This window comes from Prionailurus bengalensis, chromosome C2 (assembly GCF_016509475.1).
Source record: "Prionailurus bengalensis isolate Pbe53 chromosome C2, Fcat_Pben_1.1_paternal_pri, whole genome shotgun sequence".
Classification (NCBI taxonomy): Eukaryota; Metazoa; Chordata; class Mammalia; order Carnivora; family Felidae; genus Prionailurus; species Prionailurus bengalensis.
Genome location: NC_057350.1, coordinates 143,113,277 through 143,129,851, shown reverse-complemented (window position 1 = coordinate 143,129,851; position 16,575 = coordinate 143,113,277). Strand labels below are relative to the sequence as shown.

The following is a 16,575-nucleotide window of genomic DNA, read 5'->3' as shown; positions in this document are numbered from 1 at the left end:
ACTAAAAGAACTGCACTGTCAGTAAATAGACCTGTGTTCTCTTAAAGACTTAAAAATCAGTAAGCCTGAGAGATAATATGATAATTAAAAAGAAAGCCTATGTCTTGTGTCCATATACATTTTAGTTTACCCCTTGGTAGGTTATTTAAATTTGATTTTTTGGTTAATTTTAGACTCTTTTTGATCAGAACAATGCTGCAAAAAAGAAGAGTCAGAAACTGCAAACAAAAATGATTCTTCAAAGAAGTTGTCTGTTGAGAGAGTGTATCAGAAAAAGACACAACTTGAACATATTCTCCTTCGTCCTGATACGTATATTGGGTCAGTGGAGCCATTGACACAGGTAATTATTTGTTAAATTTTGAGATTAGGAGATGTATATCTGTTCTACTTAATAAAATTTTTGTGATTATATGCTTAGTACATAATTTGATGTCTTTGTAGTCATATGTAAAGTAGGGAGAGAGATTTAAGGTAGGTAGAAATGTCTTCATTTCCTGCTGAAGATAAAAAACTAGGAGATAAAAACTATTAGAGGTCAGGAGTATAGAGTAAAATGGTAGCGTGTGAATCTTTTAAAAATTCTTAAGTTTATGCCATGGTTTGCTTCAAATTGTAGAGTTTATATATATATATATACACACACATACACACACACACACACTAATGACCCTTTGATGCTTACTATGAACTTGGCTTTTGCACATATTATCTGATTCTAACAATTTTGGGATGTAGGTACTGTTACCCCCTTTTTATAGACAAGGAAACTGAAGTTTAAATAAATGTAAATAACTTGCTCAGATCTCTCAGCCAATAAGAGCTGGGATTCAAAGCTAAGTCTCTGAGTCTAAAGTCATGCTGTATTCATATTATTTTAATCTGTGCTCTTTATAGAAAAATCTAAAACATGAAGTAAAATATGTATATATTTTTGTGTTTTTTTCCTATTTTACTTAAATATTGTTTCTAACAATTCTTGGTGCCTTATATTAATAAACTGACTTTATGTGTAAGAATACAGACTCAATACAAAATGAATAATTTATCCATTTTGAAACTTTTGAAATTGGATATGAATGTAGTGAAGATGATTGGAACTGAAGTAGTGTATGTGTTTTTACTTTGAAAGTCTAAGTATTAACAGAGGAAATGACAGATGTGGGTTTATACTATGTAAAATTGATGTTAAATGCTTTTTACCCAATAATTCCTTTTGAATTTTTCTCGTAATGCAGCTAATGTGGGTATATGATGAAGATGTAGGAATGAATTGCAGAGAGGTTACCTTTGTGCCAGGTTTATACAAGATCTTTGATGAAATTTTGGGTGAGTACTTGCTTAAGATTTAATGCATTTGTGTCCATTGATGTATATATATATATATATACATCAGTATGTAAATAAAGCTAGACTTACAGTATAAATTTTAAAGGCATACCTTGAGCTTATGTGCTGAATATAATGTTCTTCAGAAAATTTGTCACTTGCTGTAATATTTTCATATTTGTGCACATATCTTTGAATTTATTTATAAAGTGAATTTGTTGTATTTGATCAGTAATCCAAAGTTGGTTTGTATCTTGTGTGTGTAGTCATTGCAGGTTGTGTGTGCATCCCTTTTACCTAGGGCGGCATGTTAAAAATATACATTACAGGACCTGATCCTTGAAGATTTAGTGAGTGTGCAGTGAGACATGTAAAATTGTGGTTTTTACCAACAGATCAGTCATTTCTGTTGGGCAGAAGCAATCATTGTTCTGAATTGATCTCTGTTTTTTTTCCAAATCGTAGGATTAATTAAATCAATGAAATGTGGATGCTCATTTGATTGCTAGGGAATGCTTGCACATTGGAAATATTTTTAGTCAAGGACTTTCTAGAGCCTTTGGGCTCTGCTACCTCATCAGCCACTTGAGATTTCCTCGACAGCTGGGTTATGTGGGTCTCTCTGAGCTTCCTCCAGCTTTCCTCCTTTGGGGAAAGAATAGGGGAGTAAACCTGATTACTTGCATTTTATACCTTTCACTCTTGCTTCCCAGCTATCCACTCACTTTTACTTTTATGTTACATAGTGTTTACCAGGGACATAGTCGTTCTGTGACTGAAGTTGAATTTGACAGCTAGCTTGCGTTCAAATTTGTGTAGTCATGTGTCTAACCACAGCAGTGGTTAATATATGAAAATATATGATTATACTACATAAGATTTAGTTTTGATTTCTAAGGATGCTGAAGATGTTGCCTTTTTAATTTAAAAATAATTTATTTTATCTCAACCTGTCTATAAAACCATAGTTTATTGAAGGATATCAAGAGAAAGATACAGTATAATTAAATTCAAATTTTTTTCTTTTGGGCCTCACCTGGATTAGGGGGTTATAGCCTGCAGATGTTTGTTTTTAATTATTTTTATATATCACAAAATCTACCCTTCCCCTACCCCTTGTTTGTAGTAGATAACACGATAGTAATTTAGTGTGATATAAAATTTAAGAATATTATTTGGGAAATAAAGTTTTATATTAGAAATTAGTAATAATTTTCACTATTACTATCTGTAAATATTTATATTAAGTTGGGATGCACATGAAGTTGTGTCATGTATTTATTACTCATCACAATATTTAATTTGTAGTTAATGCAGCTGACAATAAACAGAGGGATAAGAATATGACCTGTATTAAAGTTTCTATTGATCCGTAAGTATATTTCAAGTTTAATTTTTTAGGCTAAGTTGTTTTATTCTGATAGCCCCCAGCTTTTGAATACTCTTCAAATACTGTATACAATTAGTACTCCTAAAGTTTCCCTGTTGCATGAGACATTGTTATTTTTGCCTCTTTTAGCCATAATATAGTATACTTTTATGGTTTTCTCTCTCATTCATGATGTTTTATTCCAAAGCACTTCCTTATGGGAACACTTGGAAACCATTTTTCTCTCTCTTTGGTGCTGCGGCTATTGTTTCAGGTGATACAGTGGTCGCTTGATGTTTCCTTTTTTGTCTTTGCTTTAGGAGTCAAGGCTAAGGGCTATTGCTAGTACTCTTCCAATTATATTATGGGTAAAATTTATTTTTTATGACCAGTATTTGGACTTTTCCATTATTTATAACATCATTTGTAAATTAGGAACTGCTGGTATTATAGAATATATACCAGGTGTTCAGCTAATTAGATCTCGCTATGGTGATTTGTTTTGGAGAATTGAAAGGGAGTCAAAATTATACAGTTTTAAGATAGAAATATTACTGTTACATTTATCCTGTTTTTGTCAGCATGCTTTTGTAAAATATTGCATTACTTATATCATTTATAATCTTATTAGTAATTTCGAGTGATGTTACGGTTTTTCTCTAATGTGAACATTTAATAATTCAGGTTTAGTCTTACTGTCACTAATCTAATTTTAGATGGTATGGTTACGATTCATGTATATATGTATATAAAACAGTATCTTATATGAAAATATCACCGCATAACTGTGCTGTTAAAGTTCTAGATTTTTCTTTTCCTTTCCATTTTTTCCCCCCTTTGGATCCTTTCTGTAACAAATACATTCTTGAGGATTTACGTGGTAAAGTGCATAGGACCCTTATAAATTGTAATTTATGCAGAGTTTAAAAGAGTTTCAATGAAATTTTAGCTTCAAGATTACTTTTTTTCTATATTTAGGAAATTATCCGTTAAAAACAGTATCATTTAATGTGCTTTAGGAGAGCTAGCTAGTGAGGAGTAATAGATGAATGTTAGATAACATTAAGCTTTTTAAAGTTCAGAGTGGAAAGATTTTGACTGAAAGCTAAGGAAGAAGGGGCTCTTTCTTAAGTACATCCTTGATGAACATGATTACAGCTGTTTGGTTCTTTTATCTTAATTGTTTTGGCCACATTAATCCAACAACATGGACTTAAAACAGCTTACATAGAATCCCGTCATAACAAAGTGATCAAGAAGTGAGCTATAAAACAACTGCTGTAGACTGAATAGTGGCTCTTGGTGGAGTGCTTTACCTTTAAATTTATTATAGATTCTAGACAAAGTAATTCTTTGTAACTAGTGCCTTTAGTGATCTTTTTCCCTTTTTTTTTTTTTAACTTTTGAAAAAAATTTTTCAAAAAAAATTTTTTTTTAAAATATTTGAAAGAGAGACAGAGTGCGAGCTGGGGAGGGGGAGGAGCAGAGAGAGAGGGGAAACACATAATCTGAAGCAGGCTTCAGGCTCTGGGCTGTAGGCACAGAGCCTGACACGGGGCTCGAACTCATGAGCCAGGAGATCATGACCTGAGCTGAAGTCGGATGTTCAACTGCCTGTGATACCCAGGCGCCCTTAAAGAAGTTATTAAAAGCAGAATTGAAATGGGAAACTGCTCTTCTGCTATTTATTTCATTGGCCCAGTGTTCTCTGCTGTTCATTTTTGATATCCTCTGAATTTCATTCTTTTTAACATTTTTGTATAGCAGATTTAAAATTTTGTTTGTGCACATGTGTACATGAACTCTTTGTAAAGGAGAGGTTAAATTTTGATAGTTAATGGGTTAAGTGTGGATAGCCTAGCTCTTATTCTTTTTCAATAGTACTCTAATGTGGAGGTAAAGTTTAAATAACAGCCATGGTTGTAAAAGGCATAAGAATGTATTAGCAGGGGGTGCCATGCAGAATTTGGGCAGCTTTGCTAGAATTTGGAGCAACTGTTTACAGAAGAACTTAAAACTCATTAAGTAATAGAATATGATGGTTAGTATTGAAACAACTTATTTGTTGGCAGCTATCTGATTAAAAACAAATGTGGAAAGCATATTAACCAGAATTCTAACTCTCCCTCTAGTTTAAGTGTCCTTGTTTATGTAGGGTTAAATCTCTTAAATCCATAGCTTTATAAAATAGTATACACCTATTGAAATACATCAACAGATGTATTTTTACTTTTTAAAAATTGGGATTGTATGCTTTTTCCATTTTTATTTGACATATTGTGGACAGCCTTTGTTATTAACTTATATAGATCTACTTAAATCTTTGTAATTGTTACTAATTATCATGTTGATATATCATAATTTAACCTTTTTCCAGTTGATGAATATTAGATATTTAGATTGTCTTCCAGGTTTCTTTTTAGTTTTAATTATTTTGAAACTTTATTTGTAGCTCATTCAAACATAGTATTCTTTTTCCTAATATTTCCGTGAAGATTATTAATGGAACAAAGATTATATTATAGAACTCTGAAGCATTGTTTAGAGCTTACAGAAATAAATGCCAGATCTGGGAAGTGATGTAGATTGGGATTTTTCAGTAGCGAGGGGTGACCGATAGAAAGTTCAAATTTCATACTTAGGCTTACTGAATGTAGATGTGAAGCCTTATTTATTTACTTTTTAACTGTGATAATGAATTTACAAAATGCTTATCTTAATTATAGTACCATATACGATATACTAAATTGGATGAAAAACATTTTAAAGGTTTACTCATGACTGTATTGGCTTTTGTGTCATTCTGAGATATTTAAGGTCTGTAACTTTCATTGCCTTTCTTTATTTCCTTTAGGATTCTTCTCTATTAACTTTAAGCTCCATGAAGTTTCTTATAGAAAATAGGTACTTAATAATTACAGGTTTTAAGCTTAAGCTAAGAAGTATTTGGAAGTCAGAAAAGTAGTGTAGTTTCTGGCCTGTGTTTCTAGGGCCCACTATTACCTCTGGAGATAGGAGGCACAAGTGGAGGTACAATAGGCAATTTGAAACTGCTACATACTTAAACATTCAGCCGTGTATTCTGTAGAGGGTGTTTACCTACAAGTGAGATAATCTAATCTCCTGAGGTCCCCAATAAATAATTTAGATTTTTTTTTTTCTAATTTTGGTATATAAGCAAATTTTGGTATATAATTTTGGCTGGGTAAAAGGCTTCATGGAGAACTGAAGTCATAAACTGACTTCTCAAAGTTAGGGTAAATTTTGGCCAAAGAGACTAAAAAGGCAAAGGAAAGACCAGTAAACAAAGAAATGGAAGAATTGAGAATGAACATGGACAAGTATTAAAACTGACCTGAAGGAAAAATAGGATATGTGTTGCAGAACAGTGGCAATTAAATTTGACTATAATTAAGGATATGGCTGTAAACATGTAGTAGAGGACTTTTCAGCTTTGTATACAGTATTTAAGGTGATAACTAGGCTAGCTTCGTGTATTAGTATTTGGAATGAAGAAAGGACTGAATACTCATATGAAATGAATCTAAGGACATAAGTCTTGATGACTAAGGACTCTAGAGAATGACCAGGAGATCTGAATAAAAAATGCTATCAAAATTTGAGCCTAGGACATTTGGAGAATAGAACCTGTGTTGGAGAACGAGGGAAAGAAAAGTTGGTTGCTGATTTAGGGAAAGAAGACGATGTGCTCCTAAAAGTTATTTTTTAGTTTTCTTTCTTGATTTAATTAACTGATTTCCCTCTGGATATATGATTTTAATTTTGGCTTTTATAGCAATTTTTTAGTCTTAATAACTACTTCTAAAAATTCTTCAGAGATTAAGGTATGTATATGTGAGTGAAATTCACATTAAATTCTTAGTATATCTAAGAAGAATTATGAATTAGATTGGCAAATGGTAACTTTTAGAGCCAGTTCTCAGTGTTGGTTATGATGCTGTGTTTCCTTGCAAATTTGGCTCTTAAATGGGTTAAAGCATCATAGTATGTACTACTCAAAATGATAGAGTAGGCAAAATTTTCCATCAGGACTATTGCCTACATCAAGTCGATGTTAGCTATAGGAGCCTCTATTGTATACCATTCGGGGCTTAAATGGATGGTTTTGTGATAGGAAAACCCAAAAAACCTAAAATAGGTAACATCTACATTTTTTAAAACCATTAAAATTAGTTTATAACAATGATTGCTACAATGCAAAACAACCCTGTAATATTTAGTCTGAGAATGGAATACATTTCAGGCTGTTTGTTCTCTTCCATATGTACTGCAGCAACAGGCAGGAAATGAAAATGGCAATGGCAGCTGGTTCTGCAGAGCTTGTGATTCACAGGTGGTATCCTGGTAGAATGAAGCAGGAAGAGATCATGGCTAATGTATTTGAAAAGAAACGGATCTGTGGCTGACTTTTTCTTTTTAAGTGTATGGGGGGGGTGGGGGAGGGGCAGAGAGAGGGAGAGAGAATCCCAAGCAGCCTGACACAGGGCTTGAACTCCTGAACTTCGAGATCATGACCTGAGCAGAAATCCAGAGTCAGACGCCTGACTGAGCTACCTGGGCGCCCCTGTAGCTAGCTGATTTCTTGTAAAAGCTTCACTGCTTTAACTGTTTTCTGGGAGGTTAAGAAGTTTCTTTTCCTGAGAAAATTTTCAATATTACCTGCAGATCTTAGTGGCCCTAATTTGAGTTATGACTAGGATAGAAATGTGTATCCTCAGCAAGTATTTTCTTGAAAGATGAGTGTCTTCTAATTAGTAATGGCTTTAGTTTAGCTTACAGTTACTCAGGTTTGTTCTGGATTACTTTATTTTTTATGGAAATTAACATATCTTTAAACCATTTTAAGCTCTAAACTCTGCTTGTTTATTTACAGTGAATCTAACATTATAAGCATTTGGAATAATGGGAAAGGCATTCCAGTAGTAGAACACAAAGTAGAGAAAGTTTATGTTCCTGCATTAATTTTTGGACAGCTTTTAACATCCAGTAACTATGATGATGATGAGAAAAAAGTAACAGGTAAAGTCTAAATGGCTGATCAGAATTTTTATTGAATTTTTTATGCTTTCAACATAAAATTTAACTATTCCTATATTAAATATTACAGAAAAGGAAACCTATGTAGTTTTATTGTGAGAAAATTATTTTCAGAATTAATGTCTATAAAAAACTATCATGTGTAAGTATTATGTCTGACAGAGACATTTTAAAAGCTTCATTGATAGTACATTGGCTCATGCTAGAACTCCTGGAACTCTAACCTGGCTGACAGTTTGAGTTTTGAATTAGAGTACTAATGAAAGTCAGATGTATAATTCCTGTGTATGTGAATTTCTTGTTACATAAGCACCATGTCTTTTGTTTGATATCAGTTAAATTACTTCTAAACTGTTTTAGGACGGTCGAGATTGGAAATCTAGGCTTTGTAAATAGAGTTGAAAGTGCTTTGATCAAAACCAAATGTTTCCCTACTTAATTCCATTGCTCAAGTGGGTTGATGGTTTTTATTTATTTTCAAAACCAAGGCTTTAGGAAGTGACATAGATTAAATTTTTGTAATAGAGAAGTAACTTTGATAGAAAGCTTAGATTTTGTACTCATATACACTTACTTGATTATAGGAGATAGCAAGTTTAATTTTTTTGTGATGAAGGTAATGAATCTGCAAAGTGGATATTATTTATATTATCATATGTGCTAAATCTTAATTGTATTTTTCTCTAAATGAAAAAATCCAAATATACTCTGAAATATTCAATTCATGATTATTAAGGTAATGCAGTAAGTGGAACTATTTTGCAACAGATCTGCTCTATGGTAGATAAGTTAACCAAGTTCCCTAAAATCCCTTTCGTTAAACCTTTCACATTTAATTGTTCTTACAGGTGGTCGCAATGGTTATGGTGCAAAACTTTGTAATATTTTCAGTACAAAGTTTACAGTAGAGACTGCTTGCAAAGAATACAAGCATAGTTTTAAGCAGGTATGATAGAAATGTGTCTAATTTTTTTAAAATTGTATTTTGTTGCTTTGCTAATAATAGAACCTTAGGTAAATTGCATTGATGATGCCTGTACAACTTTTTTTTTAAGCATTAAGCACATCAATAGAGTGAAAAGACTTAAGAATGCCTAGATTTTTAGATAAACCTTTTTCCTGTTCATTGAAAGCAAAGTGCTTTAATAGACTTTTCCTTTAATCTAATTGAGCATTACTGAAAATGTCCTTAACCTTACAGATTAATTGAAATGCATCCACTTAGCATATTTGAAAAATTCTTCATCAGTTCATCAAATTCCTATTTCAGAATTCTGTCTTATTTTTATTCTGGTAGGCTTTTGAAAAAGTTTGAAATTTTACATAGCTAAAATAATTTTGTCAGGAAAAGCATCATACTTATTTTTGTAAAATTCTAAATAGTCATGTTGAAGAATTTGAAAGTTATTAACAGCGTACAAAGTTGTGCAGTTCATTGTGCTTATTTTCAACATGAGGTTATTATAATATAGTAGCGTTCCCCCTACCCCCCCTTATCTAGTGGTTTCACTTTCCATGGTTTTAGTTAATCCGCAATAAACCGTGGTCCAGAAGCAGATGATCCTCCTTCTGACATATTTGGAAGGTTAGTTAGTAGCCTAATACTAGGTCACAGTGCCTACATCATTCACCTCACTTCATCTCTTCATGTAGGCATTTTTTATCACAAGGAAGTTGACTACAGTACAGTAAGGTATTTTGAGAGAGAAAAAGACCACTTTCACATAACTTTTATTACAGTATATTGTAATTATTCCATTTTGTTAATTTCTTACTGTGCCTAATTTATAAATCAAACTTTATCTTAGATATGTACATATAGAAAAAAACACAGTATATGTAGGATTTGATACTATCCATGGTGCAGGTCTTGGAACATAGAGAAAGGGGAATACTGTAGTAGTGTTTAAATTTTTTTTCATCTCTGGTATTATCAGTTTCCAGGATTTGTTTATTGCAAAGCTGGAAAATGGATGTAGTTATGGTAAATGATTGTTTTTATGAGCTGAGTCTTTATGTATTATAAAATATAGAAGTATTAAATATTTAAATATTTTTTCTTTTAAAGACATGGATGAATAACATGATGAAAACTTCTGAAGCCAAAATTAAACATTTTGATGGTGAAGATTACACATGCATAACATTCCAACCAGATCTGTCTAAATTTAAGATGGAAAAACTTGACAAGGATATTGTGGCCCTCATGACCAGAAGAGCTTATGATTTGGCTGGTTCATGCAAAGGGGTCAAGGTCATGTTTAATGGAAAGAAATTGCCTGTAAGTGTCTTCTAAAATAGTAAATGCTTTGTTATTTTGTGGGCAGCTTATAGTTAAATCTAACTGCTTTACGCCCTCAGTTATCTTATAGAACAATTAAAAATACAGCAAAGGATTCTATTTTACTTTCATTTATGCCATTTCTAGTGCTCCTAATTTCTTGGTGTAGATTTTAGTTTCAGATCTTAATCATATTCCTTCTGCCTAGAGATCTCTAATTTCTTGTACGTAGGTCTGGCAATAAATTCTCTTACTCTGTTTGAAAGAGTATTTTTCTTCACTTTCAAACGGTACGGAATTTCACTGGATATAGAAATAGGGGTTTATGATATTTTTCTTTCAATGTCATTCTGTTGTCTTCTTGTTTTGCATGGTTTCTGATAAGTCGGCTGTAGTTCTTATCCTTCTTCCTCTGGTTTATTTTTCCCTCTGGCTGACTTGGAGATTCTCTCTCTCTCTCTCTCTCTCTCTCTCTCTCTCTCTCTCTCTCTTTTAATATGCTTAGGTGTTTATATGGGGGTTTCATTTTGTTTTTTTGATAACTATTTTTTTCATTCTGTTTTCTGAACGTCTTGGATCTGTTGTTGGGTGTCTGTCACTAATTTTGAAAAGATTTTGGCTGTTATTTCTTCAAATATTTCTTTGCTATTCTTCTGGTATTCCAGTTACACATATATTATACAGTTTGGTATTGTTCTAATCTCCTGCACGTTGTGCTCTACTGCAGCAAGTGTCCACCAGCATTCTCATTTAGTATTCTCCAGGCTCCCTCCTCCATAAAATAAACTTCTTTTTTTATCCTTAAATGAGATAGGGGTGGGCTGAGGAAGGGCTGGGTAGAATTATTTTATTCCTGCTATAGTAATATTTTAATACTCTCCAGCAGTATCCTTCCCCCCCTGCAAATTAAGGTGGTTCCCCCCCCTCCACTTTTCTTTTCTGTGGATAGGATGGGGGTAAAGGAGACAGTTCTGGGTGAAATTCCCAGTGGTTGCTATTCTCTTCCCCCAACCAGCAGCACCATGGTGGGGAACTTTCTCTAGATTTTCTCTCACCTTCCCTGTGAGAACCTGCTGGGGTTTCTGGAGGAAAAGCCTGTAAGTGTAGGAACCCCTTATGATGACATCCTTCAAGTGCATCACACACCCATACTGTCCACATTTGTCCTACAACAGTTGGTCAAATTCGTCAATTTGTTTACGGTTCCTTTTCACTTCTATGACATTAGGTAGCTTCTGCCTCACTTAAGCAAATTGGTTAGTATTCTTGTGTCTCTCTATAGATACCTGTTTCTCTTCAGACTCAGGATGGCCAGCTGTCCTATGAATTCAATTTTTTGACAGTTCTTGAAAAATCAGTGTGTTGTCTGATTTTCTTGTAAGGGCAGAAATTTCTTTTCTTGTTTTTTAAATAATTTTTTTTTTCAGTTTATTTTTGTTTTGAGAGCGAGAGAAAGCGTGAGCAAGCAGGGGCGGGGCAGGGAGAGAGAGAATCCCAGGCAGGCTTGGTGCTGTCAGTGCAGAGCCTGATGCGGGGCTCCATCTCAGAAACCTTGAGATGGGATGTGAGCTCCTGACCTGACCCGAGATCAAGAGTCAGATGCTTAACCAACTGAGCCCTCAGGCGCTCCTATCTATCTATCTATCTATCTATCTATCTATCTATCTATCTATCTATCTATTTATTTTAAGCCTTCTCTGTGTCTGAACTCAACTGGAAGTCTACTTTGTCATTTTAAAACTTAAACTTTTGAAAGATTTTATAATAATTCACCTGTCCAGCTGTTCCTTCATAACCTCTCCTTATCAAGTACATATGGAAATGGATTCCTTTTTAAAAAGGGTAGGGATCAAGGAATAGAATGGGGGAAGTCATGAAGGTTTGGATCTGAAGAGTAAGAGCTGTTGTGATTGAGGGGAAATAAAAGTATAAGAGTACCTGATGGCATTCACCTAGTTGAACTGCCAATTTTAAGATTGTTTATTTTTGTTTTCAAATGAATAGGTAAATGGGTTTCGCAGTTATGTAGATCTTTATGTGAAAGACAAATTGGACGAAACTGGAGTCGCCCTGAAAGTTATTCATGAACTTGCAAATGAAAGATGGGATGTTTGTCTCACACTGAGTGAAAAGGGATTCCAGCAAATCAGCTTTGTAAATAGTATTGCGACAACAAAAGTAAGTATGCTAGTGCTGTGTTGCCACGTCAGTGGTAGAACAGTGCTTCATTAAAAACAACAAAATAAACAACAATAACAATAACAAAAAAACACAAATCTGCTTTTGTGAAATTAGAATTGGCTTATGAAAACGAAAGCTTATTTTCTATGAAAATAGCTGTCTTATAATTTATTTAAACACCCACTGAGCATTAAGTTTATATGTTGAGTATTTATGGTTGAATATATTTCATGAATTTAGAATGTTAACACATTTTTATGAATTTAGAATGTTAACACATTCCTTATTCTGTGTTCCTAGTTTAGAATGTAAAAGAATAATAGAGGAATCTGTTTTGGGATCAGATTGTGGAACGTGTTATATGCCATTCTAAGGAGTTTGAACTGTCTTACGTAGGCTTTTGGATTTCAAAAGCAAATGAAATTGTTCTCATCTAACAGCATTTGTCCATCGATCATAATAAAGTCTTAGGCAATACAAACATGTATCCTAGAATAATCTAAAGCAATGATTTGATCATTTGTCACTCTTGTTCAAGTTTTAACTTTTTTTTGTTAATATTCAGTGTTTATAATCTAGCATCACTTTCTCAAGTCAACACATTTTGCATCAGTTATGGTGACATTTTGTCCTACGTAATAGATACCTAATATACAGTGGCATAAAGATGTAGAAGTTTTATTTTTCCTCATTCTTAGTTTTGTACTGTGACTCCACAGTATCATCAGCGACCAGGCTCTTCCTGACTTTCTTTTCTGCCACCCTTAGCATGTGGCTTTCCTTCTCATGCCTTTAAGATGCCTCAGTTCCAAGTTCTAGGGAGAGAGAAAGGGGCTGGGCAAATGCATATACCAACTAAATCTCTCCCTTTTTAGGAGGAATACAGTAGTTTTCCTGGAAATCCCATCTGGTAGACCTCACGAACATCTCTGGCTAGAACTGGGTCAAGTGGCTGCCACTAGCTGCAAGGGAGTCTAGATTGGTTAATATTAAAAAAAATTTTTTTTAATGTTTATTCATTTTTGAGAGAGAGAGAGAGAGAGAGAGAGTGAGTGAGAGAGAGTGAGAGAGGGAGGGAGACAGAATCCGAAGCAGGCGCCAGGCTCTGAGCCGACGCGGGGCTCAAACCCATGAGCCGTGAGATCATAACTTGAGCTGAAATCGGACACTTAACCGACTGAGCCACCCAGGTGCCCCTAGGTTGGTTAATATTTTCAATTGGACATGTTGCCAGGTAAAAGCAAATTTAGGTCTTTCAATAAAGGGGAGAATAGGCATTGGATAGACAACTGGCAATGGCTGTCACAGTCCCTAAATTTTAAATCTTGTGAGTGCTGTTACCACTGTCATGCCAGTATTCATTCTCACTTCCATGTTTTTTAATTCGATTGATTTTACTTTGTGTATAGTTTTATGCAGTTGATTAATTGGCCCTATAACCAAAAATACCTTATTTTTTAAATCCCCACTCTGTAATTCTGAGATTTATCCTATACCTCTGCATAATTGGGTTTGTAATACTAATTCCACAAAGTTGTAAAGATTAAGTGCTGATTTGAGAACATAATGAATATGTAAGTATTTTGTTACCCTAACTATAGATGATTTTGGATTCTGTTTTTTTGTTCCTTTTTAGGGTGGACGTCATGTGGATTACGTAGTAGATCAAGTTGTTGGTAAACTGATTGAAGTAGTTAAGAAAAAGAACAAAGCTGGGGTATCAGTAAAACCATTTCAAGTAAGTAATGCTTTGTATAGTCTGTTGAATTGTTAAATAATACCAGTTCTGATGTTGACCTTTTTTGGGTATGTTTCCAACAGGTAAAAAACCATATATGGGTTTTTATTAATTGCCTTATCGAAAATCCAACTTTTGATTCTCAGACGAAAGAAAACATGACTCTGCAGCCCAAAAGTTTTGGGTCCAAATGCCAACTGTCAGAAAAATTTTTTAAAGCAGTGAGTAAAATTTGTATTATTTTTTCAGTGTGTTTTTATTGAAAGTTGATTTAGTTTTCTTGATTTATTTATTCTACTTGTGAGTAGTTTCTCTCTTACACTAACTGTGGGCATAGGCACTTATACTGCAAACTAATGGCTTAATGCTGAAAACTACTAAGGATAGACTTTGTTTTGTAAAACATTGGATTGTTTGGCCAAGAATAAAATAAGGGAATCCCGTAACTAATTGTGTTTTAGCTTTTTATTGGTCATTATCCAGCCCGATTTTCCTCTGACAAATGTTGATAGGTCCTTATAGGACTTCTGCTTTCATCTTTTCTACTCCTTTCAATTTCATCTACTGATTTTTACCTTTATATAGTTTTTAAAAAAAATTGTGGTAACCTATGCATAATATAAAATTTACCATATTCTACATATTTTATAATTTGATTTTACTTTGTACATATTTAGACTGCTTAACTTTCTGAAACTAGGTGAGAGTACAAATAAATAATGTTAGATTTTTAACTGATCCTTGTAGCTGTTAATAATTTCTCAAAATCTGTTGTATATCAGCAAGATTTATTTCACTTCCTTTGTTTGGCAGTACCATCAGTAAATATATATTAAAGAAGCATGTGTGAAGTACCTTTAAATATATTTGCACTAGGAATATAAAGATGAATAAATCACAGCCCCTCCTCTTTTGAAGTTTATAGTTTGGTGGGGGAGTGCCGTGTAATTGCCATAGAAATAACGTATCATTCTGGTATGGGAAATTCAAAGGTAGGCTCTCACAAACAAAAACAAAAATTGTTTTTCAGGTTCTAGCGTAAAGTCTATAGAAATAGTATTTTTGGATCTAATAATGAATTCTGAATACAAAGGACCCTGCATTAATGCTTCTGCAAATTTCTGCCCTTATGACATTCATGATGAAGTGATTTGATTTTAGATTTTAGATTTTTTCATTTTGAGAGGATTAAGTTTAGATTTGGCAACATAGTCCATATCTCAGACATTCCAGAAATCTATTTCATACACCTGAAACAAACATTTTAGGATAATGAAAAATAAATATCTCCAACTTGGAGATTCTTTACTTTTTTCTTTTTGTGTTAACATCTCGTCACACGGTGACTCCCTGCGTGGTGACACACAATATATAATGTTGGAGTCCTGTTGCCAAACTTGTTTAAAGCATAAGGACTATTCATGAGTTCTTGAATTCATCTAATGTTTCCTATGTATTAATAGTTTTTGTCATAGTGAATTCAAGATTTGTATTTTTGAAGGATATGAGAAATGTCAGTGTATAGAATTTCCCAGCTACTAAATTTATGGTGGATCAGGTTTTACTTGTTAATTTAACAAAATTAACTTGTATCAAAAGCTGTGTGTGTTTCTCATGGAGTTTATTATAATAGAGTTTTTTTCATATTTAGGAAAGTTCTTTATTCATGTTTTTGTTTCTGTACAATAGGCTATTGTATATAGCTGCCCGAGTTAGCTTTACTGAGAGTAAAATTTGCTAGTATGTATCATTATTATCATTAGGCCATATAACTGCACAGATTCCAAGTATTACATTAATTTAAGCTAAGTGTATGAACTTCTGGCTTGTTCTTTGTTTTTAGGCCTCTAACTGTGGCATTGTAGAAAGTATTCTGAACTGGGTGAAATTTAAGGCTCAGACTCAGCTGAACAAGAAGTGTTCATCAGTAAAGTATAGTAAAATCAAAGGTATTCCCAAGCTGGATGATGCTAACGATGCTGGTAAGGTTCATATTTTTTTCAAGATTTTGATTTAAATTTTTATTTATCCAATTATAGAAAGTATTCATTTTCCACATGTAGTTAGACTATATGATTTTATGTTCAGAATATAATTTTACTTCATTAAAATTGTCACATGCATCACATCAATTTCCTCAAGATAGGAATTCAATAATAAAATATTCTTAATATTTTAACTATACTATTAGTATTTAAAGTCTACTATTATATCATGTTACTCTTATAGTCTTACTGTCACCACTGTGATTATGAATTTTTCTGGCTTCATTTTTCTCACTGGTAAAATTGAGGAATTTGGAGTATATGTCGTTTTTAATACCTCTCAGGTGGCAAACATTCCCTGGAGTGTACATTGATACTAACAGAGGGAGACTCTGCCAAGTCGCTGGCTGTGTCTGGATTAGGTGTGATCGGGCGAGACAGATACGGAGTCTTTCCACTTAGGGGAAAAATTCTTAACGTCCGAGAAGCTTCCCATAAACAGGTATCTCTCTCTTTCTTGCATATATCTCCACATATATATGATATCTTAATACTTTATTAAAATTGCTGAATTTTTAAATATAAATTCAGACTCACTTTTTATGTATTTCAACACTCTTTTAAAAAAAAGATT

The 16,575-nt window shown here is 33.3% G+C and overlaps 1 protein-coding gene across 1 annotated transcript in view; it reads left to right on the top strand.

Annotated features, from left to right (window-relative positions):
* TOP2B (DNA topoisomerase II beta) overlaps positions 1–16,575 on the top strand; it is a gene marked incomplete at its 5' end in the record, with an annotated part of 64,986 nt that overhangs the window by 13,952 nt on the left and 34,459 nt on the right. Inside the window, 11 exons of the mRNA XM_043595538.1 lie at positions 189–343; positions 1,239–1,329; positions 2,638–2,701; positions 7,593–7,738; positions 8,605–8,702; positions 9,825–10,037; positions 12,042–12,215; positions 13,855–13,956; positions 14,040–14,177; positions 15,800–15,938; positions 16,286–16,443. Coding sequence (XP_043451473.1) covers positions 189–343; positions 1,239–1,329; positions 2,638–2,701; positions 7,593–7,738; positions 8,605–8,702; positions 9,825–10,037; positions 12,042–12,215; positions 13,855–13,956; positions 14,040–14,177; positions 15,800–15,938; positions 16,286–16,443 — 1,478 coding nt within the window. The remainder of the gene's footprint in view (positions 1–188; positions 344–1,238; positions 1,330–2,637; positions 2,702–7,592; positions 7,739–8,604; positions 8,703–9,824; positions 10,038–12,041; positions 12,216–13,854; positions 13,957–14,039; positions 14,178–15,799; positions 15,939–16,285; positions 16,444–16,575) is intronic.